The following is a 26,886-nucleotide window of genomic DNA, read 5'->3' on the forward strand; positions in this document are numbered from 1 at the left end:
GTTCACATTGCTGTAGAGGTTTTCTATCTCGGTGATACAACTGTGATGATCAATCTTCACGTGCTCAAGGTTTTGAACTCAGTTTAAGGTATAAAATATTTAATTTTTACGTGACCCTCACTGGGAATTTGACTCTCCCCGGGTTCAGTCTCTACATCCTTCATCTCAGTGAAGGTGCTTTTGGCTCCATCCCGACCCGGCTTCCCGTGAGGACCACAGAGGCAGGGGCGTTTGGTCAGAAAGGGCCTTCTGAGGCTTGTGATCCAGCACCCAGGCACCGTCGCTGCCCAAACAGGTGCTGCCTTCCGGGCTGTGGGTGCTTTGCGGGCTTCGCCCAGCCCGTGCACGGACAAGGCCAGAGACGGAGATGTCGGGGGCCGTGCAGGGGGCGTCGGCCCCTGGCCCTCCTCAGACCCCGTCTCTCCGGCCGCTGCGGCTCCGCCAGCCGTCCCTGCTGTGGACCCTTGGGCTTTCCCAGGCGCCGCGCTGGACACCGAGGGCTCCTCAGTTTCTGGCACGAACAGTTCTGGGAAGTAGGCACCGTCGATCCTATTTAGAGCTGGGGCCTGAGGCTACTAGGTGGCGCAGGCGGTCAGTGGCCACGCTCTGACTTTAAAGCCGAGGCCCGTAGACTGCGTCTACAAGCACAGAAAGCAAGCGGCAGGCCCCGGCTGACCCCGGACACCAGACCCAGCTGCATCCGCGTACGCAGAGCACTGGAGTGGCCGTGTCTGTCTGTCCGGGTACCGCAGCTCCGCGGGGCAGATGCCCGGCCACTGGTGAGCGAGGCCGCGGTGTCGTCAGCGGGCAGGTACGGGGTCCACCGGGAAGGGCAGCTTAGGAAGTTAGGAAGTGGGAGCAGCAACCTGGCTCTGGCACCTGGAAGCCCGGGGCCGCGGGTGACTCTCCCGGTGCAGAGCTGGGGTCTCCGGGTTGGGTGAGAGGCTGGGCGCCGGCGGGGGGGTGGTCAGCCAGCCTTGTCTGCAGCACCGGTGTCTGCATCAGGGCTGGTCAGGTGATGGGATGATGGGCTGGAGTGGCTGTTACATACTTCAGAGTGTTTAAAGCAGCAAAGCAGGGGACCTGTCTCCTCTCCCTCCTGCACCGGCAGTGTGCACACATCCTGGTTCCCCCAGGCCAGGGGTGCGGCCGGGGGCTGGGGCGGGGCAGCTGCCCTCGGATCGGAGCACTGCGGGGGCGGCTCCAGCAGGCGCCCTCAGGGCCCTCCTTCCTCAGGTCCTGGGCTCACCGTAATCTGTCCCTTCGGGACGGAGTTCCCCGCGTGGCTGGCTGGAGCCCCGCGCTGGGGGCAGCGGCCACAGGAGGAGGGGACTGGATGCCAGGTGAGTCAGTGCCCCCGAAGGTCAGACTCATTTCTAGTTGTGAGAGTGAGGTTGACACCCAAAATAAACCCCCGAGTGATGCCCACCCTTTCATGGATGCATGTGGATGCTTTCAGTTTACCTGTACCTTTACTAAATTTCTGCTCTAATGGGAGAGTTTATTAATTTAATGTTTCTCTTTTTAAATAGATCTTCCCCTTTTTCAGTAACTAGACTATACGGTGTACACGTTGTCTTGCCAGGTCATGTTTAGTGAAGTGAAAAACTCAGAAATCTGTTTTCTTCCTCTGATGGCTGGGAACGCAGAGTGCTCTGGAGCGGAGCCCGCCCGTCCGGGGCCTGCAGCCCTCCCCGCAGCCCGGCCGAGCCCAGCTACGCAGAGCAAGGAAGCTGCACCGTGACACCCCGTCCCACACGACGGGAAGGGCCGCGGGAGCCGCTTTGACTTTCTGCCCGGGGGGCCCACGGTGAGGACTCACTCCTCTCTCACTGTGTGTGTGTGTGTATTTCCCTCTTACTGTCGTGCGGTTTCAGTGTCAGGTGCCGGCCTGTGGAGGCCTGGGTGTCACGCTTTGTGCGTCTGTGTACCCTCCCCCCGCCCCCCCAATTCACGTGCTGGCATCCTGACCCCCAGCGCGACGGTGTCAGGAGGTGGCACGGGGGGCAGGTGACTAGGTCGTGAGGGTGTGGTCCCCTGATGGGATCAGTGCCCTGACAGGATGCGGAAGGAGAGGTCCCCCCCTTCCCCCTCCCAGGTGAGGCTGCACCGAATCTGCCTCCACCGTGACCCTGCTCCCAGCCTGCAGGTCTGCGGTGACCTGCTGAATGAAGCAGCCGGGGCTGAGTCACTGGGTCCCCGTGACCTCAGCCTTTTCTCCCTGCGGCCCCCAACCCCCCAAGTCAGAAGTTTCCCAAAATTAACCCAGCGTTAAAATCCTCGGTTATTAAAGAAAGGTGTTAAAGGTCAAGTCTTCTAATCTGGAAGTGCCCTGTTGACATTTTATGTAGAAAATTTTTACTTTGTAACCTTCATAATATTTACTTGTTGTATTTCAAACAAAACCACAGTTGGAAGGGGACACATTCCAGCCAGTTTCTTTTGTTTGTATCGAGATCACCCTCAGCTCTTTTCCAAGAAATATGGAGCCTATTTGGTCCACCCCAAAGACTTTATTTCTGCACAAGACAGACCAAGAGCCCAGAACGTTGGAGCCATGACAGATTTTGTGCAGAAAGCCAAGCTTCAGAAAGTTCAAGGCCAGCCACGCCAGGACTCTCATTTTCCATCTTCCGGTAATTGCTTGATTGTCTCAAAATGAAACATGTATTCACTTAAAAAAAAAAAAACTCAGAAAAACACCGCATTCACTGAAAATGATGGCTTACACTTTAATTTGGAGCCAGTTACCCAACCGTGGGTTAACCTTCGTCAGTTCGTCCTTTGCCGGCTGGGTGTTCAGCCCCCTCGCCCGTCAGCGCCCCCAGGTATGAGGTGGGCTTGGGAGGGCGGGAGGGGTCCTGGGGGTGCATGTCCTCTGCCAAGGAGGGTAAGCCTGGAGCAGGAAGTCATCACCCCTTCCTGCGTCCTTTCTGCCTAACACGCAGTTTTGATGCCCACAGGTTCCCCCGCCCTTGTCACGGGGACAGGCCTGAGGCCCAGGAAGCAGGTGTCCCCGGGGGCATCTCTGCGCTGCTGCTCGGCCCGGCCGCCCCAGATCGCCTGTCAGGTGAGAAGGACTTTCTGCCCTGGAGTCCCCAGCCCCACAGGAGGACCACTTACAGAAATGCGAACCTTGAACGTTTTCATCCCACCGTGCTCATGGTCTTTCATTTGGGTTCAGAGGAACAGCCTGTGAGAGTTAGCCCTCAAGAGAGGATGTTTCCAGTCTGAAGCTGCTGACCTTTTTCAAAATCATCTTCGTTGACGGAGAGGAGACAGCGGCGGCGCGGGACTCAGCACCCTTCTCAGAAGCCGAGGCCCCAGCGGTGTGCTCTTCGTTCCATTTTATGTTTATCTTCCAACTTTTTATTTTGAACTAATTTCAAACTTAGAAGGTTGGGAAAATAGTAAATACAGACGAACAAAACACCATACACCCCTTACCTGGGTTTACCGATTCTTACCATTTTGCCATGCGTGTTTCACCCGTCTTCCCCCCGTCCCGTTACCCCTCGATGCTGCGTGCGTGAGCCTAAGAGGGAGGACGTTCTCCTAAGTAACCTCAGTTGGTATCAGCCAGAGAAACGGCACAGCCTGCACTTTGGTCTGACGTGCAGCCAGGTTCTTAGCTGGATGGCCGCCCCGTCCATCGTCCCTGTCCTCGTTCTCCTGGCCTGGACGCAGCCCGGGACCCCTGCGGCCTTCGGGTGTCACGTCCCTCGGCCTCTCTTAGTCTTTGACAGCCTGGGTATTTTGGAGCAATAGCAGCCAGCTGTGCGGCGGAAGCCCCCTCGGGGTGGGCGGGTTGGGAGCTCTGTCAGGACTGGACTCAGGGACACGTTTTTGGCTGGAGAACCAGGTAAGCGTTGCTGTCCTCCTCGGGCCTCAGGCCCCGAGGCGTCTGTGTGTGAAACTCGGTGGCCGATCGCACTGTTGTCTGGTTCTCGCTGGACAGTTGTCATCGTCCCTCTCATCATTAACGAGGAATGTGTGGGGAGGCGGTGACACCGAAAGTCCCGTGTCTCCACGGAGCTGCCTCCTGCCCCAGGTTTACCGTCCGCTCACAAACCCACTCTTCCTGCAATGCTCGCGGACTGTCAACTTCCCGAGTCCATCGTTCCTCCCACATTGATTAGCCACGTTCTGTCGTAAATAGAATCTTCCCACTTTTAACTTATTATCCGTACGGGTTCGTGGGTTCTCTATTCCGTAGCTTCCTCCTGTGCACAGTAGGTTGCAGGGTATGTGTAACTCCCCGTTGTCCTTATACGTGTCCCTGCTTCGCTGCCCCCAGCGTCCTTCTTTACACCCGTCACTGTTTTTGATCACCTCCCCATTTTCTATGCGACAGGATGCCCTTGCGATGTGTTTCCCTGTGCTGGATTCACCCGTCTCTCCGAGGGCCTGGTTCTTCCATGAGGAATGGTGTCTGGAAATCGGGAGGTAAGCATGCCACGTGCTCATCGCCAGCGGGTGGTCACGGCCTCTAGGCCCTTCCCCTCGCCCGCCTGTCCTGTCCTGCTCTGCAGGGACTCTGGCTACAGTACCAGTGAGGTCACACACGGGTCACACGTCCATATGTGCACACAGGTGCAGAACTGCCACCCGTGGACAGAATCCAACAACCGAGAAGAGTTTGCAGGATTGTCTTCTTTATTCCGAGGGTATACAGTCACAGTGCTCTGTGTTCAGTTACTTACCCTCCTTCTTGCCCACCTTGCCTTCAGGTGATCATGTTATTAGAGAGACAGTCCTGTGCACTTGTTTCTGTTTGCATTCAGTGTTAGGGTTTTCTCCAATTCTTGTTAATCTGATTGTATTTTTCGCACATGTAGAATATTATCCAAAAGTCAAAACTGTTCAAAACAGTTTTGTGTTTAGAGAAATGTCACTGCCTTCTCTGTTCCCTCCGTCCTGTTCTCTTCACTCCTCGTGACAGATTTCATTCATGTTAACAGCTCTCTTGAACTATGATTCACATACCATCCAATTCATCCATTTATAAAGTGTACAGTATGGGAAAATAGTCAATAATTATGTAGCATCCTTGTGTGGTGACAGATGGTAACTGGGCTTACCCTGGTGATCCGTTTGTAATGTACAGAAATAATCACTGTTGTATAATAGGAACAAACATAGTGTTGGAAGTCAGTTATACTTCAAAAACAAACAAACAAACTTATAGAAAATGAGATCAGACTTGTGGTCACTGGAAGTGGGCAGGTGGGGAGAACTGGATGAAGGGGGTCAAAAGGTACAAGACGAATAAATACTAGGGATGTGATGTCCAACATGATAAATACAATCAACACGGCTGCGTGTTATACCTGAAAGTTGTTAAGAGATTACATCCTAGGCATCTTTGTCAAGAGGGAAAAAATTTTTTTTTTGCCACGCAAGTTTTTTAAAGTCAAATCGATGAGTCTCTCATTACATCTGGATTTTGAATCATAGCTAGAAAACCTTCCTCTCCACCCAGGGTATGGAGGAATTGTGTAACCTAATTTTTCCCCCTTTCAATCTCTGGTCTATTTAGATTTTATTCTTGCAGGTAGTGTGAAGAATGGATCTAATTTTGTCTTTTTCCAGATGGCCGTCCAGCTGCCCCAACACCACATGATAAAAAGTCCGTCTTCTATACTGATTTGAGATGCCACTCCTCTTGTGCTGGATTTTCCTGGGCGCGTGGCTCCATCTCTAGTCTTGGCGTCCTCTCCCGTTGGTCATCGTTGGTCAGTCCAGCAGTTTTTCCATCATAGAGACGCTGTGGGTTGTTTTAGTGTTTTCTAGCTATTTTTGTGTATTTTTCCAAATGAACTGTAATATCATACAGTTCTGTTGAACTGCAAAAAAAAAAAAAAAAAGGGTTATTGGTCTTCTGTTGAGATCCCATTAATTTCGCAATAACTTGGAGGCGTCTGACATCTTGGTGGCGCAGAGGCACCTGTCCCGGGACAAGCAAAGCCTTCCCACTTGTCCATGTCTGCTCTTCCCATCACCAACACTGCGTAGCCAACCGCCCACAACTCGGTGGGTTGAAACACCTGCCGCTTCTCGGTCAGGAGTCACGGGTGATTGGCTGGGCCCTGCTCTGTTCTATGCGGTCACCCAGCCGCCCTGCAGGGCCCGGGGCAGCTTCGCCACCCGCGGGAGGGCTGCTCCCGTGAGGGCCTCTCCTCCACGTGGCCTCAGGCCTTTCCCGCGGCAGCTGCGCAAGTTCAGAGGACTTGTGGCTTCTCAGGCTCATGGTGCAGAGACAGGAGGCGAGGCTGCCAGTCCCATCCTGCCCAAAACTCTCAAGCGTCCTTCCTGCCACATTCTGTTGTCACAAAGCTGACCCAGACCCAAGGGCAGGCAGGCGTGAGACCCTGAGCTCAGCGATAGCCAGGCCGGAGGGTTCGCAGCCGGCTTCAGTCTGACACGTCCGCTTTTGTGTGTCCAGGATGTTTCAAGTTTCTCCTAATGCAGGTTTTGCACACTTCTTGGCTAGTGTACTCCTAAGCTGCTTATTGCTTTTCTTGCTATTGTGAAAGGGCTTTTCTCTCCCATTGTATTTGCTTATAATTTTTGTATATGAAGGTTACTGCTTTTTGCATGTCAATTTATATCCTGCCAGTTTGCTGAATTTTTTTTTTTTTTTTGAGTTAGTCTTGTCATCGGTTATCTGGATTTTCCAAGCATAATACCATCCTGTGTATAGAGATGCTTTTACTGCTTTTCCAGTTGTTAGGCCCATGTTTGTTTTTTCTTGTCTAGTTATATTGGCGAATACCCAACAGGATGTTAAACAGCAGAGATAGTAAAGTCCTTGCAGACACCTCCATATCCCCTTCTGGGAACCGGTGCCTTTAGGGTATTTTCGTGATAAGAAGTATCCATCTGTTCAGATTATCTGAAGTGCTTCTGTTAAGAATGGGTGTTGAATTTTGTTAAAAATTTTTTTCTAGCATCTTGGAGGTAATCATGCAGCTTTTCATATCAGACCTATTAAGATGGTATTGATAGATTTCCCGTATCAAACCACCCTGTGTTCCCGTACAAATCTCACTTGGTTGTTGACTTCTGCTTTTTTTTTTTTTTTTTAAGTTATTTTTGGCTGTGCTGGGTCTTCATTGCTGCACGCGGGCTTTCTCTAGTTGTGGCGAGCGGGGGCTACTCTTCGTTGCAGTGCGCGGGCTTCTCATTGCGGTGGCTTCTCTTGTTGCGGAGCATGGGCTCTAGGCGTGCGGGCTCAGTAGTTGTGGCTCATGGGCTTAGTTGCTCCGCGGCATGTGGGATCTTCCCGGACCAGGGCTTGAACCTGTGTCCCCGGCATTGGCAGGCCAGATTCTTAACCACTGCACCACCAGGGAAGTCGACTTTTGCTTTCTTAATGTGGTATGAGAGTCCGCTTTACTTGCTAATATTTTATTTGAAACTTTACATAGTATTTTATTTGAATTTTACAAGTTCATAAATGATATTGGTCTAAAATTTTCTTTTGTGTGTGAGGGCTCTCTGAATCAGTTTTAGGTATGTTATGCTTCCTTGATAAAAAAAATTGAAATCTATTCTCTGTAATAATTTCGTATTGGAGCTATTGGAACTGTAAAAGTTTGGTGGAACTCCCTATTTTGAAACCGCCTGGGCTTGGTCCTTTTTTTGTGGGGTAGTTCCCTGATGAATTTCTGTATTTCTTCTATGTAAATCAGCCCCTTTACGCTTTCTGTCACAACTGGGGTTGAATTCAGTAAAATTTTTTCCTAGGAAATTATCCATTTCATCTACATTTTCAATTTTGTTTGCATAGAGGGCTCAGTAAGTTTTTTTTTTTTAATACATTTATTTTATTTATTTATTTTTAGCTGTGTTGGGTCTTCGTTGCTGTGCGTGGGTTTTCTCCAGCTGTGGCCAGCGGGGGCTACTCTTCGTTGCAGTGCGCAGGCTTCTCATTGCGGTGGCTTCTCTCATTGTGGAGCACGGGCTCTAGGCACATGGGCTTCAGTAGTTGTGGCACACGGGCTCTAGAGCACAGGCTCAGTAGGTGTGGCACACGGGCTTAGTTGCTCCACGGCATGTGGGATCTTCCCAGACCAGGGATCGAACCCGTGTCCCCTGCACTGGCAGGCGGATTCACAACCACTGTGCCACCAGGGAAGCCCCTCAATAAGTTTCTTAAGAGACTCAAAATAGAAAATTCAGATTTCAAAATTTAAAAGAGAATTTTGAGATAACTGATTCTGTGTATGTAACTATGTGGTGATAATTTTTTTTCTTGTCTTTCTTAGTTCTAGTGTAATAAGGTGTTCTAGTAAATGAAATCATGCTTAGAACGCACAATTTGGGAAATGAAACTCAAGTTTTTAATACATCAGTTGACAATCACTTTCAGTATCTTGGGTGTCATTTACAATCCTGCAAATAATAAACTCATAGCTTTTAACATTCAGGCCGAACAGTCACCTGACTGGGCCTCTTAAGCAGAAGATGAAAATAAAAATCACTTACTGTTTTGTCAGTGGAAATGTTATAGGCCAGTTAACAAAACTCTGAAACTTATGGACACGAATTTGAGGCCAGTTCGTTTCTAGTTCAGTGTACAAATCATACAGGCTCTTGGGCTATGAGGAGAAAGCTTTAGTATACTCGGTCTATAAAAGAATTGTTTACCCTTAAGAAGTTCAAGTAGGAACCAGTGTCCTCCCCGGCCACCTCCTGAGATCAGGGCAGGCAGAGCCTTTGTTGTCAGGCCTCAGGGGAGGACACTGGGCCCATCACCCTGCTTAGGTCCTGGACGTGAGCACCACTGGTCAGCGGCAGGGCCCTTTCCCCTAAGGATCTGTGACTTTCTTCCCTGGCCCCGCTCCGTCCCCCGGTCCTCTGTGGGCTTCGCCCTGCGCTGCTGTCCCGCGTCGGATCCCTTCCCAGCAGACGCCGAGACAAGGGCGGGCAGCGCACTCAGGCGCTGGAGGGAGGCGGGCGGAGCAGGAAGGGGACGAGGCCCGCTCTCAGTGCACCGCGGGCAGCCGGATGGGTCCTGGTCCCGGGAGGCACGGACAGCCCTGAGGGCCGGCTCGGCAGTAGTGGGTGGGCTGCTCTGGGCGTCAGTGCCGGCCTTTCCCTGCCTGCCCTGCGTGCAGCCACCCTGCAGACAGAGAGACAAGCTGGCCACGGGACACGGTCAGAGCGCCGACTGTATTTGTTGGCTGCAAGTTTTATGTGAACATGGTCCTTTAAAAACACGTATTGTTGTCATTGTGTATAAATGGCATTGGGTACGGATGTTGGTTATTTTCCTGCTCAGTACTTTTTTGTGTGGAGACAGACGTTCTCTCTGTCGTTTCCAGGTCCAGTCTGGGACCCACGTCGCTCCGATCCAGGCCTTCAGCACTGCCCACCCAGACGGGCTCCGGCTCTGCAGGGTCACCAGCCGTGCTGCAGGGGACACCCGTGTGCCCCACCTGCTGTGGGCCGGAGCTTTGGGGTGAGATCAGCAGGAGTGGAAGCGCTGGGTCCAGGCCTCCGCGGATCTCCTTCTCCCGGCTGACACCGGGGGGCTCAGGTCTGCGTGGCTTCGCCTGCTGCCTGCCGGGGACTGAGCAGGCGCTGGGGTGCTGGCACCGCCCTCCCGACCGTGTGGCTCCCCGTGCTTGCCAGCTGTGTCGCCCGGTGCAGGCTCATCGTGCGGGTTCCCTATTCCTGATGAATGATCTGCTTTCGGTGTGAGGTGTCCCTCTTTTCTCCTGATGATTCTGCTTCTCTTGAAGCCCGGCTGCCCGTCAAGCTCCTCGGAGTCGGTGTCTCCCCACCCGTCACCTCCAGGCTCTCTGCGCCTCTGCAGGTCTCGCAGGTGAGGGTCTCTGAGAGCGCGTTCTCCAGCCCAACAGCCATGGTTCTGTTTAGTCTGATGCATCTAATGTAACTACTTATCTGGGTGGACGCAGGCCTGATCTGTTCTTGTTCATCGTGCCCATGCCTCTTCTGAGTGGGTCCGTTGTTCTCATACTCCATTTTAATTCTCCTCCTTTCTAACCGCACGCTCAGTTTTCAGGCGTTGCTCTGGGAATCGCATTCTTCATCCTTCACCCTTCACGTGCAGCTTATTCCGTATCGTGTGACATGAGAGCGTTGACTGTCCTTCAGTTTCTATAATGTGTATTGATTCAAGTTTCCTCTTTGCTCTTGTTGCAATTTTACCATTTATATTTTCAAAAAATGTCTTTCATCTACACTTCATAATTGTTAATGCATAGTTTTTAAAACTACACTTTATTTTGGCAAACCTCTTAATGTCTAGTTTTTTTGGTTGGTTCTATATTTTATTTGTATCTCCTTCTCAAGACTTGTTTATATCATTCATCTTTCCAAGCAGTAGGGTTTTTTGGTTATTCTTTTCTTTTTTTCCAATAATCTATTCATTTGTCCTTATATTTATGTCCTTCCTTCTTGTTACTTTGAGTTTGTTTTCCTCTTTGTAAATTTTTATATTGAATATTTTGTTTTCCTTTAAGTATTGCTTTAACTTTGTCCCACAAATTCTGACGTTTTTGTTTTCATTTTCATTCAGTTCTAAATATTTCTTAACCCCCTTTTGATTTACTTTTAAACCCAAGTGTTATTTAGTAATGTTCTTTTCTTTCCAAAAATGTGGTATTTAAAAAAAAAAGTCTTATCATTTGGGTATTTGTTTTGACATTTATTGTCCTGTGCTAGAAAGAACATGACCACTTTGTTACTTTGGAATTTATTGTGTTTTCCTTTATTGCCGAGTACACTTTTCGTGATACAGGATCATATTTCATAGACCTTCCACGTATACTTTTTAAGAATTACAGCCTCTGTTGGGTATTAATTTCCATGCAAACGTAACGGCGCAAGCTTGGGAAGTGTCTGTCTCCAGTCTCCGTCTCTGCCCCGCCACTGTGCGCTGTCATGTTTCCTTACAATGATGTATGTACGTTGGTGGGACTCGCCTGGCACATCTCTTTTTAACCTTGTACTTTCAATCTTTTCTTCCTTTGCTTGCAGGAAACACAGTGGACTCCTGTGTACTTTCCTTCACCACAACCTGGTGTCAGATTGGCTTCGCTGTGTGCCTAACAGGCGAGCGGACTTTGCTTCAGTAACAATTTTGGTGACCCAGATGGAACATTCGTGCTGAGTGGTTTCCCACCTGTGGCACATCAGCCCCTGGCTGGTGGCGGCTCTGGGATCCTGTCCAGCAGCTGCCCGGGCGCTTTTGTCTCAGGGACAGCCCCCAGTGCCTGCCGCTGACTGGGCATCGCTGGGCCACGGCGCTTTCGATTCCCTGAAGGAAGCAAGGCTGTGGTCCTGGTCTGAGACATCTGGTAAGTGGTGGAACCTGTGTGTCAACACCAGGTGTTCTTCCCTACTGGGTGCCTTGGTTGGGATTTTCCTTTTGGGGAGAGGGGAGGCATAGGACTTAGTCATCTGGTTTTGAGCAGAGCACCACTTTAACTGGGTTTTCCCTTCTGGGTCGAGGAGTCTCTCGGTCACCCGGCACTGCCTCCGGTCACCCCCCGTTAGACCACGGCTCATCTGCACCCCGGTTGGAACAGCAGGTAGGAAACTTTCCATTCTTGTGCTAGGGAACTGTGACCCTGAGAAGCCCTGGACACGAGTCTGGTTCTGGTGACACTGGCTGTGTGAAAGAATGTGAAATCAGAGCTCTATTCGATCTTGGAGTCCCCTAGGGTGTATTTAACAAAACTGGGACATTTTCAGCTAGGCTCCCACGTAAAGGAAGAAAATGTTATTTTACTGTAACACTGCTTAGCCCCATTATTTCTTGGGGTCCAGGGAGAAATGGCCCCAGTAGCTCTCTAAATCACGCCACCATATTTCATCTAAAACTGGGGAAGGTAAATGGTATGAAATTCCTTAGCCTTTATGCTATTGAATCAAAGTGAGCCTTTTGGAATGGGTTTGCCTCTTATCTTGGGTATGTATGTGTTTGTGTCGTGGTACATGGGTTCAAACCCTGTTTTCTCTTCCTGGTTTTGAACCTTGTTACGGGGTCCTGGTTTTGGGGGAGACCCCACTGGTAGGAAAGAAATTGAAAGAATTGTTGTCAGAGACTGTCCTGGTATTGACCCTCGTTAGAGGCCCCGGTAACCTGAACGTGCTGTAGACCCTCGTAGGAACTGACGGCTGAATCTGCTCTTGAGCCCGATTGAGAGCCACCTACAAGTTTGTCCGGAGGTGAGCTGTGTGAATGTGAGTGAATGATATGTACTGTTGTCTGTCTGTTATTTAAACTGAATCGGCTATTTGGGTACTGAAGGAAATCTCACCTTGAAAATGGCCAAAATGGGGCTCTCTTGATGTTCTAAAAGACTGGTTTTTGCATATGCAGTGAGAGGGAAGCTGGCTTTCTAAGAGGAACTTGCTTTACTCTCCCTGTGCCTTTGAGATACAAATGTTATGACAATCTCCAATTCCTGAGACTGAAGAGAAAAAAGGGAAGGAGAGTTTTAACTCAAGCAGGAAAACTGAGATCTGTGTCTATATGGGTGTCTGTGTATGTTATAGAGATATGTCTTTCCCTCCAAATGCTATCAAAATTAATTTGTAAATGAGCTCTATGTAATTGGCTTAAAGGAAATTAAATACTTATCTAAATTCTCAGAAATATAAAAGTAACTAACCCAAATGAATTTCAGGTTCACATGATCTGTGAATATTCAGTATTAAATTAATATCTGGGATTAAAGTTTAAGCTTGTTGATGCCTGAAGGCAGAGATGCCTTCAGAGGCATGAACTATAATTTTTATTGTATTTAGGAAAGTTAATAAGATCTTATTAATCCTGTTACAGTATCGTCACAAGGAAAATAACTTGATACAATGGAACTTTTAAGTAAGTTAAATGTAAATAAGATTTCTGGGAGTTGAACTTTGGGAATAACTATGTTTTAGAAAATCTACTTAAAAATAGTCTCTCCAGATTTTGGCCACTTGAAACTTCAGAGTTTTGCTAAATGAGTCTAAGGTTACCCACTTTTGTCTTACGAGAGAAAACCTAAACATGTTTGGGTTTTTTAGACACACGTCTTATACCACATTGAGGAAAGAAATTATGCTATGAGAAGATGTATGTTTCTGGAGGTTGTAGAATATATTCATAAGTTTTCCAATCAGGAAACGGTGGTATGATCACAATTGCTTCTTGTTTTTGCCAGAGATTAGTTTTTAAGGGTTAAAACTTGTAATATATGTATGTAAAGCTACTAAAATAAGGGAAACATTTCAGTATATAAGAAAAGTAGGATGTTTGTTTTCATTAAAAGAAGGTATATGAGGACTGAAAATGCATTTTGTTAAGGGGAAAAGTAATTTGGTCCTAAAGCTGGTTATTTCTAAATGGGAAAGAAAATAAGGGACAAGCTAATATGGAAAAAAAGAAGTTGTGACAGGTTTGTTTAAAGAAAAAAAAAAAAAAAGAACCCAGAACCCCAAAGCATCTGAGAGAGATTAAACTAAGATTGCTCGGTATGTTTAATTACATGGGAAGCATTCTCAAATGAGTGATAAGCCTCCTTAGTTTATACTGTATGGGTACATGTTAATATATTCTAGAAATTGTATGGAATTCTGAAAAATCTGGTGGTCCTGATAAAATGTCATAATTCTAGTTTTGTTAATTGAGTTCTATTTACTAAGACTCACCTCCCAGGTAGCTCATTATGTTACGTAATTTTTAAAAATTTTTATTTTATATTATATAGTTGATTAACAAGGTTGTTAGTCTCAGATGTACAGCAAAATGATTCAGTTATACATATACATGTATCTATTCTTGTCTAAATGCTTTTCCCATTTAGGTTTTTACATAACATTGAGCAGAGTTCCCTGTGCTATGCAGTAGGTCCTTGTTGGTTATCTATTTTATATATAGTAGTGTGTACATGTTAATCCCAAACTCCTTAACTATCCCAATTATGTTACATAATTGTCAAGTTTAATTGAATTATTAAAGGACACTCAAGTTTGTTTCTGAAGCTTATCACAGCAATCTCTCTTTGGATAAAGATCATACATACTGGAAAAGGCATCACTGAAAGGACTGTCTCCAACCTAGATGGAAGGACTCTTACGAGGTACTTTTTTTTTTAATCAAGCATCAATGATATATTTCTTATTGAAGTATAGTTTATTTACAGTGTTGTTTCAGGTGTACAGCATAGTGATTCAGTTATGTATACATATATATCTGTTCTTTTTCAGATTCTTTTCCCTTATAGGCTCTTACAAGATATTGAGTATAGTTCCCGGGGCTATACAGTAGGTCCTTGTTTATTTTATATACAGTAGTGTGTGTATGTTAATCTCAGACTCCTAATTTACTTATCAGGTACTCTTAACTTGCTCAGGCACAGTGAAACTGAAGGGAATTGATACAAATTCGTATGTCACAACTTCACTAGAGAATCTTCTTTCTATCCCGAACACTGAGGGCAACACACCCTGTAACCCTCTCCTGCACCCTTGTCTTTAAACACTCCCCTAAAAGATGGGGTGGTGGCACAGGGGGTTCAGGTCTTTTGAGCACGAGCTGCCCGTCCTCCTTGTTTGGCCCCAGGTTGGATGCCTTACAAACGCTGCACTTTCCTTCGCCACAACCCAGTGTTGCACCCAAGTTTGGTTCACTAACAATGGGCTGGGAGAGCTCGCCAGGTAGCCATGTCTTTTCTCACCTGTCAGACAGGTGGGACAGAGCCCAGGTAAATCATCTGCCAGGTTGTAGAAACTCTCTCCTCTCTTCCGGCCCATTATACAGGTGAACCTTGAATTGCATGGGTCCACTTAAAGGTGGATTTTATTCAATAAATATATTGGAAATTTTTTTGGAGATTTGCAACAATTTGAAAAAACTCAGACAAACCACACAGCCTAGAAATATTGAAACAAGAGTCAGGTATGTCATGAATGCATGAAATACATGTAGGTACTAGTCTATCCTTACACAGGCATAAGGCAAGTGGTATTCGATATAAAATTAAGAACGTGTTAGTGCTCTTACTGTTTTAGATCTTTGCGTCTCCCGTAGTTGGGACAGACGGTGGATTAGCCTATCACAGGTAAATGTCTTTTTATGTAACAATGTTCCCAATACTGTGTTATGAATATGACTGATGTTATAAGCCATAAAAAACATGTAACGAGTTATTCATTACCATATAGGCTAGGCCACTGTGAAGCCCTCGTGTCAACCGCTCCAGTCTACTGCTGACTGACTGAAGAAAAACGCACAACCTTCAGGTTTTTGGGGAGGCTGTACCGAAGACTATAGCCTGTCAGACAGCCCTGAGAGGTCACGGAGGAGCCAGGGTACGTAGGAGTTTTTTGCTTGAAACAGGAAATTCTGAACAAAGATTCCTGCTAACCACAAAAACAGGCATCTCAGGTTAATGATTTTAGTGCTATTCTATGCATGAGAGATGCAAGAGTCTGGGCTCAGTGAAAATATCCTTTAGGTGTGCATCTTAACTAAGGCCAGCATCCAGAGCACAGAATGGTGCCTGGTATCCTCCATTCATGGCCAGTTTGTCCCACAGTGCTGGGAATTCTCATTTCGTAGGTCAGATGAGGACTTGATAGGCCAATGTTTTATTTTTGGATTAGGCCCTGTTGGTAACCTAAAATTCTCTGGATCACCTGTCCTAACTAATCTGTTATGATCTGGGAAGTCTTTTTCCTTGTTTCTTCTCATATCTAGAGTTGCACTATTCCAATTATTCAATATAGAGTCATACATATATGACTGACTGCCTCAAGATTTTAGCCATCATTAATTTTGTCAAAGGCCTGGTTACACATTGGGTAATACAAGAGACAACGATCTTATAAAACAGACAGGATATCATACAGGTAGTAACATTAATAAAGTCATAAGTAGGGATTTAAGCCATGAGGTTCTGGAACCAAACCAGCTCCCTAAAACGATCACCAAGACTAGGAAGTGAATCACTTAAGGCAGAAATCTGGTTTTTCGTGTGGGTCATTAAATGCATCCTATTAGAGGATTTGTCTGGTATGAAAACACAGCATTCAGTTTGAATTATAGCACAGGTGCCTCCTTGAGATGCTATAAGGCTATCAAGGGCCATGTGATTTTGTAATACCGCTTTTCTCATCATAGAGGCCTCAATGATTAATCATTTAGGGGCTTTTGGGTGAATTCTGTTAAGGCTTTGATATGGGGAGGTCCATCTTCCAATCCTACTAAAAGCATAAAAATAGATGCTACATGATCATACCAGGGGAATACAGATCTCTTGGTAAATTTGCTGCAGTCGTCTCTAAATTAGCACACAAGTGGCCTTGAGCCTGACGGTATCATAAAGTACATCTTCCCATCCATCCTGGAAGAAACCAGGGATGTAGACTGGTGCCACAAAACCACTGAGTTCCACTGGGTGCAACCCAGTATACTCCTGGGCGCCTGACCCAGTCTGTTCCATATCAATCACTATCTTTAAGGGAAATGATGATACACTGACATTTTTCATTAAGGCACCCAGCCTAATTTTCTGGTGTTATTAGGCTGAATATCTTCAGTGTGATTTAATTGTTCCCAACATAGGGAGGTGCCTTAAGGGACCACAGCCTGGTATTAGCCATATAAACCTATCCCATAACTGAGGGGGTGTCCCTCCTAATAGTCAGGAAGTTGTAATTTTTGACTCAAATTTAGCTTGTTGCTCTAATTGAGCTTGAGTAACTTTAAGGGAAAACTCATTTATGGCCAAAGTCAGAGCAAGAATGCTTGATTGGCCAAGTGAGGGGTTCCCATAGTAGCATCAGTTGCGGATCAGACAGAACTTGAACTTCTTTTTTCTAAAGTTTTCTGTGGGCCATCCAATCAGAGCCTTGGAGAGGAGAAACCCACTAACCAGAAGTAGTGGATGTAGGTAATTGACCACAAACCCAACAACTGGAATGACTTCTAAAATCTGCATAGGATCATACCCATGATAGAAAAACATTTGATTCATGTGCAGAAAGTCCAAGAAATCAAGAAAATGTTATTAATAATCATACGGTAAGGTCCAGCATCTTGGGATAGCTGTCTCCTTCTGATGTCGTCGTCTTCTCGTCCTGGCGTTGGTGTGTCTTTCCTATCAGACCATCGCTTTAAGGGGAGTTTGAGGTCAGCAGTCCTCTCTGTAGACCAGACCGGTGCCTTTTTAGGTGGGAAATATGAATCCAAGAGTCAATTACCTTCGATTTTGCTGTGCATGAGCTACTTAAAAGAACCTGATAAGGGACCTTCCATCTAGGTTGGAGAGAGTCCTTTAAATGATGCCTTTTCCAGTGTACATAGTCTCCTGGTTGTAGGTCACAGGGCATCTGATCCTCATTTAAAGAAAGAGTACTGTGATAAGGTCCAGAAACAAGCTTATAATGTCCTGTTAATGCAGTTAAACCCTTGCAATAACGTAACATACCCCTTCTCATTAGTATAGGTTCATATAGTCCTTCATCCAGTCTCACTGGTCTCCCGCGATCATCTCAAAAGGAGACAAATGTTTTCCAAAACGGGTGGATCTGAGGTTGAGGAGAACCAATGGAAGGGCCTTAGGCCAGGTAAGGAATAAGCATTCATCATCTTAGCCAGCTGGGTTTTAATTGTTCCATTTGTTCTTTCTACTAACCCAGAGGACTGGGGGTGGTAAGCACAATGGAAATGCTGCGTAATGGGCCCAATCTTAACAATTTGTCCAGTAAAATGAGTTCCTCTGTCAGCATGTGGTTCTGAGGGGGGCTCCCCAGATGGGCATCACTCTTTGTAAAATAAATTCCCTACAGACTGGGCTGTGGCCCTTCAGCATGGGATGCCTCAACCCAGTGTGAAAACATACAAATCATAACAAGAACATACTGATAACCTTGAGAGGGGGCACTGTATAAAATCAGTCTGCCAAATCGCAACGGGACCTGCAGGTCGTGGCAAATTCCCTTGAGAACTATGTAACGGCTTCCCTAGGTTATATTTTGGACAAGTGGTACATCTTGAATAAACACCTCCCGAGCTATCACAAAAGCCTTTCGACAATTTTTTACCCCATAATACCATCTTATCTGGGTTCCAGTGTGTTAACTCGTGAATATATTGCAAAATAGGATATTGAGCTTCAAACGGAAGGATAGGCTTCCCGTCTGGGTGTATCCACAGCTCTTTGCGTGCGTTCAGTCTTCCTCCCTTGTGTGTCCAGGTGTCTGTTTTCTGGTGCTGTTCCTTGAAACTTTACCATGTCAGTAAGGTTGCTGGGAGGCTGAAAGGGAAAGGCAGTGGTTAGCTGGTTGTTTTCGTTTTTCAGAGCCTCAGTCTTGGCAACATGATCAGCTAAAGAGTTTCCTTTTGCTTCAGCAGTGTCAGCCTTTGAATGATACCTGAATAGCAAGTGCACCTGGCAGGAGAATGGCATCCAACAAGTCTGCTACATGTTTACCATTTTTAATAGGCTGTCCTGGGGATGTTAGAAATCCTGGTCCACCCCAAGAGCACAGCGGCCGTCTGTAAGCATCAGCAGGCTTTCCTTCTGCCAGCTGGCAGGCTCTCAGTGCTATTAGTTCAGCCTGCTGGACAGAAGAGACGTGATTCTAGGACAGACACTGGAGGAGCAATGGCAGGGCCAGCCTGGCACCTCCCATGAGGTCCTCGCAGATACGCACCACCCATGAGTAGCAAAATCAGGATCATCCATTGGGCTTTCCTGAAGATCAGTCCTGGGATAGAAAAGATATTCATTATTAACATCGGATTCTTCTGGGAGCAAGGTGGCTGGCTGAAGTTTGTCACACCTGTGGGCAGAGATTTGGTGAGAGCGAGACAATCTCACGAGAAGTTAATCGGCTTGAATAGTATGTGCGATGAGAGTTTAGTAAAGCTTCCATGGCATGGGGGACAGAGAACGGTGAGAGTGTGACTCATGATGCAGCACAGCTGTTGCTGAGACAGCCCCGGGACAAGGAGGGGGAAGCCCTTGTTTACTGCAGCTAGCTGCTGGCCGTATATCCTATTGGTGGGTAGTTGCTGGGTTAATACTCCATGTGGCACCTTTGTTTTCATGTACAAAGAGAAAAAGGGGTAAATCATAATTTGGATGCCCCAAGGCTGGGTTCTTTTTAGGGTCTCCCTGGCTTCAGAATGTTTTATTTCCCAACGAGGTTCAGCTTGGCCTTGTTTAAACAAGTTATATAATGGTTGGGCCACTAAAAAAAAAACTTTGTAATCCAGTTCCTGCAACAGCCTGCAGGGTCTAGAAATCCCCTTAAATGCCCTTTTGTCCTGGGGCGGGGAAAGCCAAAATGTCTTGCACCATCAATTAAAGGTCCCTGAGATATCATTTGTCCTAAATATTTCACATTAGCCTTACAAAATTGTAATTTTTTCCTCGGACACTTTGTCCCTTTGAGCTAGTTTCTGAAGTACAGGCTGTCTTCCTAACTATTTATCGAAGAATTTGAACACAACAGCAAATCATCTGCACACTGTATCAGAACTGACTTATGAAGAAAAGCTAGGTCATCTAGGTACGTTCTTAGTATCTGGGGACGGTGAGTATAGCCCTGCCGCATTGCACTCCACGCATGCTGCCGTTCACCCCGAGTAGAGGCAAAGGGTACCGGCCACCAGGACGCACAGGGGTGCTGAACAGTGCGCTGTGGAGGCCACAGAAAAGAAGTCACTCTTCTCAGGAACACAGGACGGTGAGGTATGGGGGTTGGCACTACACAATGGCGAGGAGTAATGATAGCACTGCTAGAGCTCAAACCCTACACAAACCTCCAGCCCTTGCCATTAGGTTTTCTGACTGGCAGAGTGAGTGTGTTACAAGGGCCGGTGCAAGGCATGAAGCCTTTCTCAATGTGAGCTGGTGGCAGGTGTTATTCCCTCCATGGCTTCCTGCCTCCATAGGGGTACTGACGTGGTTCTTCTCATCTCTGGTCGTTTTAACGGGCGGTGTGGAACTTATTTCCATATGTCAGTAACTCTTCAGGTACTAAGCCTAGCAAATCTTAGTCTGCATCACCTTGACCATGGGTCACAAACATTGTATGATGAAGGAAATCAGCTCTAAAAACATCTCCCCCTTAGGAGTAAGGAAATATGGGCTTCATCAGTTTCTAATAAATCTCTTCCTGTCAGATGAATAGGGGTGCTTTCTACTAGAAACGATGAGTGCCTTCCTTTAAGTTCTCCTAAGTAAAATGCTGAAGATGATAATGGTTTAAGAGCCTTAAGAGGTGCAGGAGAAATCCCTGCCATCTACACTGAAGTATTACTTCATGGGAGGGAGCCTCTGATTTTGATTTAAAACTGAGAAGGTGGTCCCTGTATCTATTAGGGCTTTAATTGTTTCTGTCTTGTGTACTTCTCCCAGGGTGTTACATAAGAAAGACTCCCACTGTTCCCTCAGAGGAGCCCTATTCTTGTGTAACTCGGTATTCTGATCTGAAATCTACTCTGTTCTTGAAATCTTTCTTCATTTTTCTACAGTTCCTTCTCCAATTTTTTTTTTTTTTAAACACAGTAAAAGCAAATGCTAGGTTCCTCTGTCAGTCGAGGATTGAACCAGGGTTTGTTAACTGTAGCCTGACCTTGCTTACTTAATTGGCACGATTGAAGGTTCACGATTTTTTTTTAAAATAAATTTATCTTTAGCTGCGTTGGGTCTTCATTGCAGCACGTCAGTGCATGGGCTTTCTCTAGTTGCGGTGTGCAGGCTTCTCATTGCAGTGGCTTCTCTTGTTGCGGAGCACGGGCTTCAGTAGTTGTGGCTCGCAGGCTCTAGAGCGCAGGCTCAGTAGTTGCTCCGCAGCATGTGGGATCTTCCCAGACAAGGGCTTGAACCTGTGTCTGCGTTGGCAGGCGGATTCTTAACCACAGTGCCACCAGGGAAGTCCCGAAGGTTCACGATTTTTATAGATGTATCCTCTCCTTCAATGGTTTTGAAAAGCTAGTCAGCCAGTGTGGTAAGGGCATTTGTATGTAACGCTGACCAGCCTAAGTTGTGTTTTTTAATTACAGTAGCCAATTCCTCATTTATACCTTCTAAAATGGACTTAAGCAAAGGATCATTTTGGTGATTAGAGAACATTCAGGTGTTATGCCAGAATATTGTTTAAAAGTTCTCACACCTCATAATCTAGGATTTTATCTTGTTTTTGTTTGCACTGCTGAATTTTTGTCCAGGCTATGGCTTTTGGGAAAAACTCTGGGATAAATGAGTAATTTATGAGCTAATTCCTTGCATTCAACTCGAAAATCGAAGTTTGGTAAGGGGTGTTTCCATTCTGCTTTCTCTATCCCTTGCCTTGCTTTACTTTCAGAAAGGAGTAGCTGTATTAATGGATACAGATCTGCAGACCCAGACTCACAGGTTTGGGTGGTTAACTCGTATTCCTTTGCATATCCCAATGGCTCTTGACTAGGCTCAGGAAACCCCTTAGCTAAAGCCCTAAGTTTTGCTCCAGTCCAGGGCGTGTATGTAAACACAGAGGACAGTTCACCTCTTCCTGTGAAAGGTTTCTCCTTAAAGGGGGATAGAAGTACTTCTGGTTTAATGTCCTCCTTTCCTGAGGGGAGAGGAAGCAGCAAGGGGCAGAGGTGATGGAAGAGAGAAGGGAACAGCATCTGGGTCAGTGGGTTCAGATAAAAGAGGATATGAGGGGGAGCAGAGGGAGAGGCAGGGTTAATACTAGCAGCTTTCAGAAATGTTGATAAAGTAATTTTTGGTTGATTTCCTGCAGAAGCTTATCCTTTCCTCTTTTAGAAGCTTCTAAGTATCCATAAGCATTCCATTCCGTCTGTCTCATCTTATGGACTGCTTTCACTAGCTGCATATACAAGAACATTCTGGAATGTCAGAAGAACCCAAATACGGCCATTTTAGGTTGTGATCTCCTTTAGTGTGGTTTCTCCAATCAAGTAAGTATTTGCAGGTATAAATTCCATACATATTGTACATGAACCTGGCCTGGGTGTTAGTTGGAGGCTGGCAATCTGTCCTTCCTTTTTGTTTTGAAAGCTTTGTTTCCCATCGCAAGGTCGATTTGTTGAGATAAGAATCATTAGTGATGATCCTGTGGTGGGCCGGTGTGCTGGCTTGTGAGCTTGATTCCTCTGGATTTTAGCCTAGAGCCACTACAGCGCTCTTACAGGTCCCTACCTTCTGTAGCCTAAGACCATGGTGGGGGCTTGCAGCACTGAGTGGCCGGCTCTCATGTGTGTCCCCAGCTGAGATGAGTGGGTTTCCCTCTACAGACGGCAGCTCAGGATGAGGACTTACCTCCAGCGCTCCCACCAGTTTCCCAGTTGCCTGAGCAAGCCAGTGCCGTCAGGAAGGAGATGTCAGGAAGGAGATGCTCATCAGGGCTTCCAGCTCCGAAGAAGGGACATCTTCATTTTTATTCCAATAATTTCTGTTAAGGTCCAAATAAAGGAAAAATGACATGTCAGTCTCCCACCTAATTTCCCAGTCCAACCAAACTCAGTGTCTTTCAATTGAGTAAAATCTTCCCAATATCTCCCAACTGGGATAACCCAGGTACTTCTTCTTGAAATTAAATTCAAGGAAAACCTCCTCCCCTCCAGTGAGGACTTAATCCACCACCAAATACAACAGGATCAGCCAGTAACAGGAGATCTGAGACCAGGAGGGCTCGCCAAGGAGACAGGTGGGCACAAGAGGCCTCTGCTGGCCAGTACCCCCCAGTCCCTGCAGGGCTCAGGCGAAGCCTGCTCCGTGTCCCTTCAGGTCACCAAAGCTGCTGACTGAAGGAAAACACACAACCCAAAAGCTGCAAGTTAAAGTTTTAAGCCCAGGAGACAGCCTCTCTGGAGGTAAGGGAGGTGCCAAGATGCATAGAGTTTTTGTTGGAAGACAAGAATTTAGTCAAAGATTACTGCTTACCACACACACCAAAGCCCCACACAGTTTAGGTTAATAATTTTAGTGCTTTTGTATGTATGGGAAGATGAAGAATCTGGCCTCACTGAAATTATTCTTTAGATGTGCACTTAACGATCTAGGGCTGGTACCCAGAGCATAGAATGTTTCCTGAATCCCCGCAGGGCACGCCGTCAGGGCAGCTGCAGCGGCTGATGGCTCGATCGTGCCCGGTGTTCTTTGTTACTGGAATGGCAGGCGACACTCCTTGTCCACACTACATACATCATATTGCTGCTGCTTCGTTATCAATGCATGGACCATTATACCTGTAAATAAAAATGAATTTTCACATTGTTTTTGATGTCTACTGTTAATAATACGTGGAACCTCTGCAGTGTTTTATATCATAATATTGACATACTGACAGATGACTCATCTTGTAAACGTACATCATTGATAAATGCAGTATGGTAAGTATTCTCTTCCTTATAATGTTAACATTTTCTCTAGCTTACCTTTCTGTAAGAATGCACTGTATACACACAACATAGAAAATATGTTAATTGACTACGTTATTGGTAAGGCTTCTGGTCAATAGTAGGCTATTAGTAGTTGAGTTTGGGGGAACCAAAAGTTACACGCAGGAGAGAGAGAGAGTTCCCAAGATGGCAGAGGGGAGACCCTGAACTCGCCTGCTCTCATGGGCAAACCAGAATTACAGTGTGCAAAGAATATATTGTTGACAAAGACCCAAACCTACCAGAAAAGATCTGCAAGTGATAAAGAAGGAACCACAACCTGGGTAGAAGGGGCCGAGTCACAGCACCGTCAAGACTCCCAGAGGAGGGAGAACTGGGTGGTAGCAGAGGGCGTGGAGCTCACCCCCTCCCACAGACGTCAAATGCATCTACATGTGGAGCAGTTCTCAGGGGAACTACGTGGAAACTGGCAGAGCTGCTGTACAACCAAGGCTGCAGCAAGATACGTAACCAGTGAGGACAGGAAGAAACGCATTGGTTCAGGACCCCTGCCCCTGGGAGGGGACTAAGAAGAGGGAGATTGTGCGGGTGGACACTTGCCCTTGGGAGTGAGCCAGTCAAGCCAGACTGGGCATCCCAGGCCTGGGGCCCTGCATAGTGGAGACAAGCTTCCCTTGGCTGGTTGGAGAACTGCTGCGACAGGTGTAAAGGCTGGAGAAGCCTAGGCTCTGTTCATGAGGAGTGCATAGGTGCTGGCTCGCCACTGGACAGGCTGGAGAGAGATCTGACCTAGTGGCTCCCACCCTGCCAGGCTCCCCAGTCCGAGTGAGGAGACATGCCATGCACTCCATGCCACACCTCAGCAGTGTTTCTAGGGCAGCCAGTCCCTGGGAGGAGACTCAATTGAGGGCCACAGGGGTGGCCTAGGGGCCCAGGGTGAGGTCCAGATGGGGTGGTGGCAGCCGCTGTCAGTGCACCATGCAGGCAGCCCAGACCCTCTAAGAACAGTGGGGCTGCTGGAACCCCTGCAGCACACCACAATCCCCCAACTCCCAGCTGAGCTAATCCGCTCACCCACCCACTCCACGCCACAGCCCTGCACTAGGTCTCAGACAGCCACACAGGGGAAAGACGCAACGCTGGGCTGCATCCGAGCAGAGGGGCAGACACCAGCACAGACCTCTAATCACACGAGCCCCACTTGCTCTAGCAATCCCCTCCTTCGGAGCAAAGGCCCCAATGCAGAAAGAAGGAAAAACACACTTCAAGGAACAGAGCCAGCTCAAGACTGACCCTCAGGGCCTCCACTCCAGCTTGGGAGGAGACGCTCTCCCCCCAAGTCCTGACAGGGTGGGGATGGCCACTGAGCACAGAAGCCCTGCCCACACCCTGCACAGGTTCCAGCTCCTGTAAACCAGCCGCACACCCTGAGGGAAGACGTGGCTGGTGTCCACATCAAATCCAGTCCTCCCACCAAAGGCACTGGGGACACAGTCTGTATGGGGATGGTCCCACCTAAGAACACCCCCTGAGATCACAGCAGGTAACTGTTTCACCTAAATTCATAGACACAGAAATTTAAGAAAAATGACAATGCAGGGGAGCTACTCTCGACTGAAAGAGAGCAAAGCCCTGAAAAAAATAATGAAACAAAGGTAATGAGTCTACCAGACACTGAATTAAAAACGCTGAATTAAAATAATCTGTGCTTAGATCAATTCTTAACAAGGAACTAGAAGCTATAAACACAGCCTAATCAAAAATAGATAATTTTTAAAAACAGGTAATTAAATCTGAGATTAAAAAGCACTCTAGAAGCAATGAACAGCAGACTAAATGACACAGAAGAACACGTAAGTGAACTGAGAGATAGAATAGAAATCACCCAATCAGAACAGCAAACAGAAAGACAAATGAAAAAAGAAGGCAACATACAGGATCTATGGGATAATATAAAATTGTGTCAGCATTTCCATAATAGGGATTCTCCACAAGGAGAAGGAAGGGGATCAAATGTATTTTTAAGAAATTATGGCTGAAAACTTCCCACACCTAAAAAAGGAAGGAGATACCCAAGTACAGGAAGCACAGAGGGTCCCAAACAACATGAGCACAAACAGACTCACTGAGACATACCACGATCACAACGGCCAAAGTTACAGAGGATTCGAAAGGCAACAACAGGGAAACAAGAGTCATATACAAGGGAACCCCCATAATGCTATCAGCTGATTCCTCTGCGGAAAGTCTGCAGGCCTAAAGGGGGCAGCATATATACAGAGTTCTCAAAAGGAAAAACCTGCCACCTCGGATACTGCACCCAGCAAGATCCTCATATGAGACAGAAGGATAAAGAGTTTCTCAGGCAGTCAAAAACCAAAATAATTCACCAATACTAAAACTATTCTAGAAGTGTTGAAGGGTCTTTCTGAAACAGAAAAGTAGCAGGAAACTGTAGGAAAGGGAAAAGCCCAATAGGAAAGGCAAATATATACTAAGGATTTAAGATCACTTAAACCAGTATATAGACTGAAACACAAAACAAGATTGTAAAAGCAATTATAACTACAGCTAACAGTAAAGGGATGAACATGAAGATGTAAACTATAACATCAAATATACACAGTGTACAAGGGGAGTAAAAAAAAAAAGATCTTTTAGAACATGTCTGAACTTAAATGACTATCAGTTTAAAGCAAGTACATATAATTATGGGTCAACATATGAGCCCCATGGTAACCACAAATCAAAAACCAACAACAGATACACAAAAACCAAAAAGAAAGGAAACCAAGCATACTACTGAAGAAAAATCAAACCACAACATGAGAAACAAGCAAACAGAGAAGAACTACAAAAACTGGGAAACAAAGAATAAAAATGGCAACAGGTATGTACTTATCATTAATTACTTTAACTGTCAGTGGTCTAAATGCTCCAATCAGCAGACACAGGGTGGATTTTTCAGAGTGTACATTTTTCTCTGAGTTGGACTCCTCCACAACTGACTATTCCTAAGGGGCTGATGAGCTGCCTGGGCCTGGGAGGAAAGGATCCAAGCCTTCCAAAAGGTGAGCTCTGCACTGGCCAAAAATATTAAAAGTTTGATTTCCTCTCCTACAAGTGTGAGTAAATAAATCAGTTTCTGGGCTGGAGAAAACTTTAGATAAACTAGAGGCAAGAAGGGGATAAAGCTCTCCAACCTCTTCTTCAACTTGGTCGCTGCTGCTGGAGCCCCTCCTAGCATTCCCACCAAAATCACAACAGCTGAACAAGCACTGACAAAAAAAACTGGAACCGAGATTGCTTCAAGATGGGCTCTCATGCCCTCTTGCAAGAGCACCAGAATCACAAGTAACTGCTGAACAAGCATCTACAGGAAGACACTAGAAATCACCAAAAAAGATACCCCACGTCCAAAGACAAAGGAGAAGCCACAATGAGATGGTAGGAGGGGTGCAATCACAATAAAATCTAATCCCATAACTGCTGGGTGGGTGATT

The 26,886-nt window shown here is 46.6% G+C and overlaps 1 protein-coding gene and 1 long non-coding RNA gene across 44 annotated transcripts in view; one reads left to right on the forward strand and one right to left on the reverse strand.

Annotated features, from left to right (window-relative positions):
* Window positions 1-66: 66 nt before the first annotated feature.
* On the forward strand, window positions 67-20,651 carry LOC309651352 (uncharacterized protein). Of its 36 annotated transcripts, none has more exons than XM_082444019.1 (11): window positions 67-2,828; window positions 2,964-3,862; window positions 4,355-4,446; window positions 5,593-5,735; window positions 9,330-9,466; window positions 9,750-9,832; window positions 11,011-11,330; window positions 11,485-11,564; window positions 12,821-12,862; window positions 13,827-17,592; window positions 18,377-20,651. In XM_082444019.1, exons 3-7 carry the CDS (start codon window positions 4,356-4,358, stop codon window positions 11,106-11,108), a joined length of 552 nt encoding a protein of 183 aa, XP_082300145.1. In that variant the 5' UTR covers window positions 67-2,828; window positions 2,964-3,862; window position 4,355; the 3' UTR covers window positions 11,109-11,330; window positions 11,485-11,564; window positions 12,821-12,862; window positions 13,827-17,592; window positions 18,377-20,651. The 36 variants fall into 36 exon arrangements, 35 of the variants coding, with proteins under 35 accessions (XP_082300145.1, XP_082300147.1, XP_082300148.1 ...); XM_082444021.1 differs by having other exon boundaries at window positions 18,380-20,651; XM_082444022.1 differs by having other exon boundaries at window positions 13,827-15,333; window positions 17,472-20,651.
* The window catches only part of LOC309651358, a 48,147-nt gene continuing 39,084 nt past the window's right edge, over window positions 17,824-26,886 (reverse strand). For 6 of the 8 annotated variants that reach the window (XR_014258041.1, XR_014258042.1, XR_014258043.1 and 3 more), the window contains one exon: window positions 17,824-23,230. This is a non-coding gene — a long non-coding RNA (uncharacterized lncRNA). The remainder of the gene's footprint in view (window positions 23,231-26,886) is intronic. The other 2 variants (XR_014258046.1, XR_014258047.1) reach the window with 2 other exon arrangements.

This window comes from Balaenoptera physalus (assembly GCF_965194825.1).
Source record: "Balaenoptera physalus genome assembly, chromosome: 21".
Lineage (NCBI taxonomy): Eukaryota > Metazoa > Chordata > Mammalia > Artiodactyla > Balaenopteridae > Balaenoptera > Balaenoptera physalus.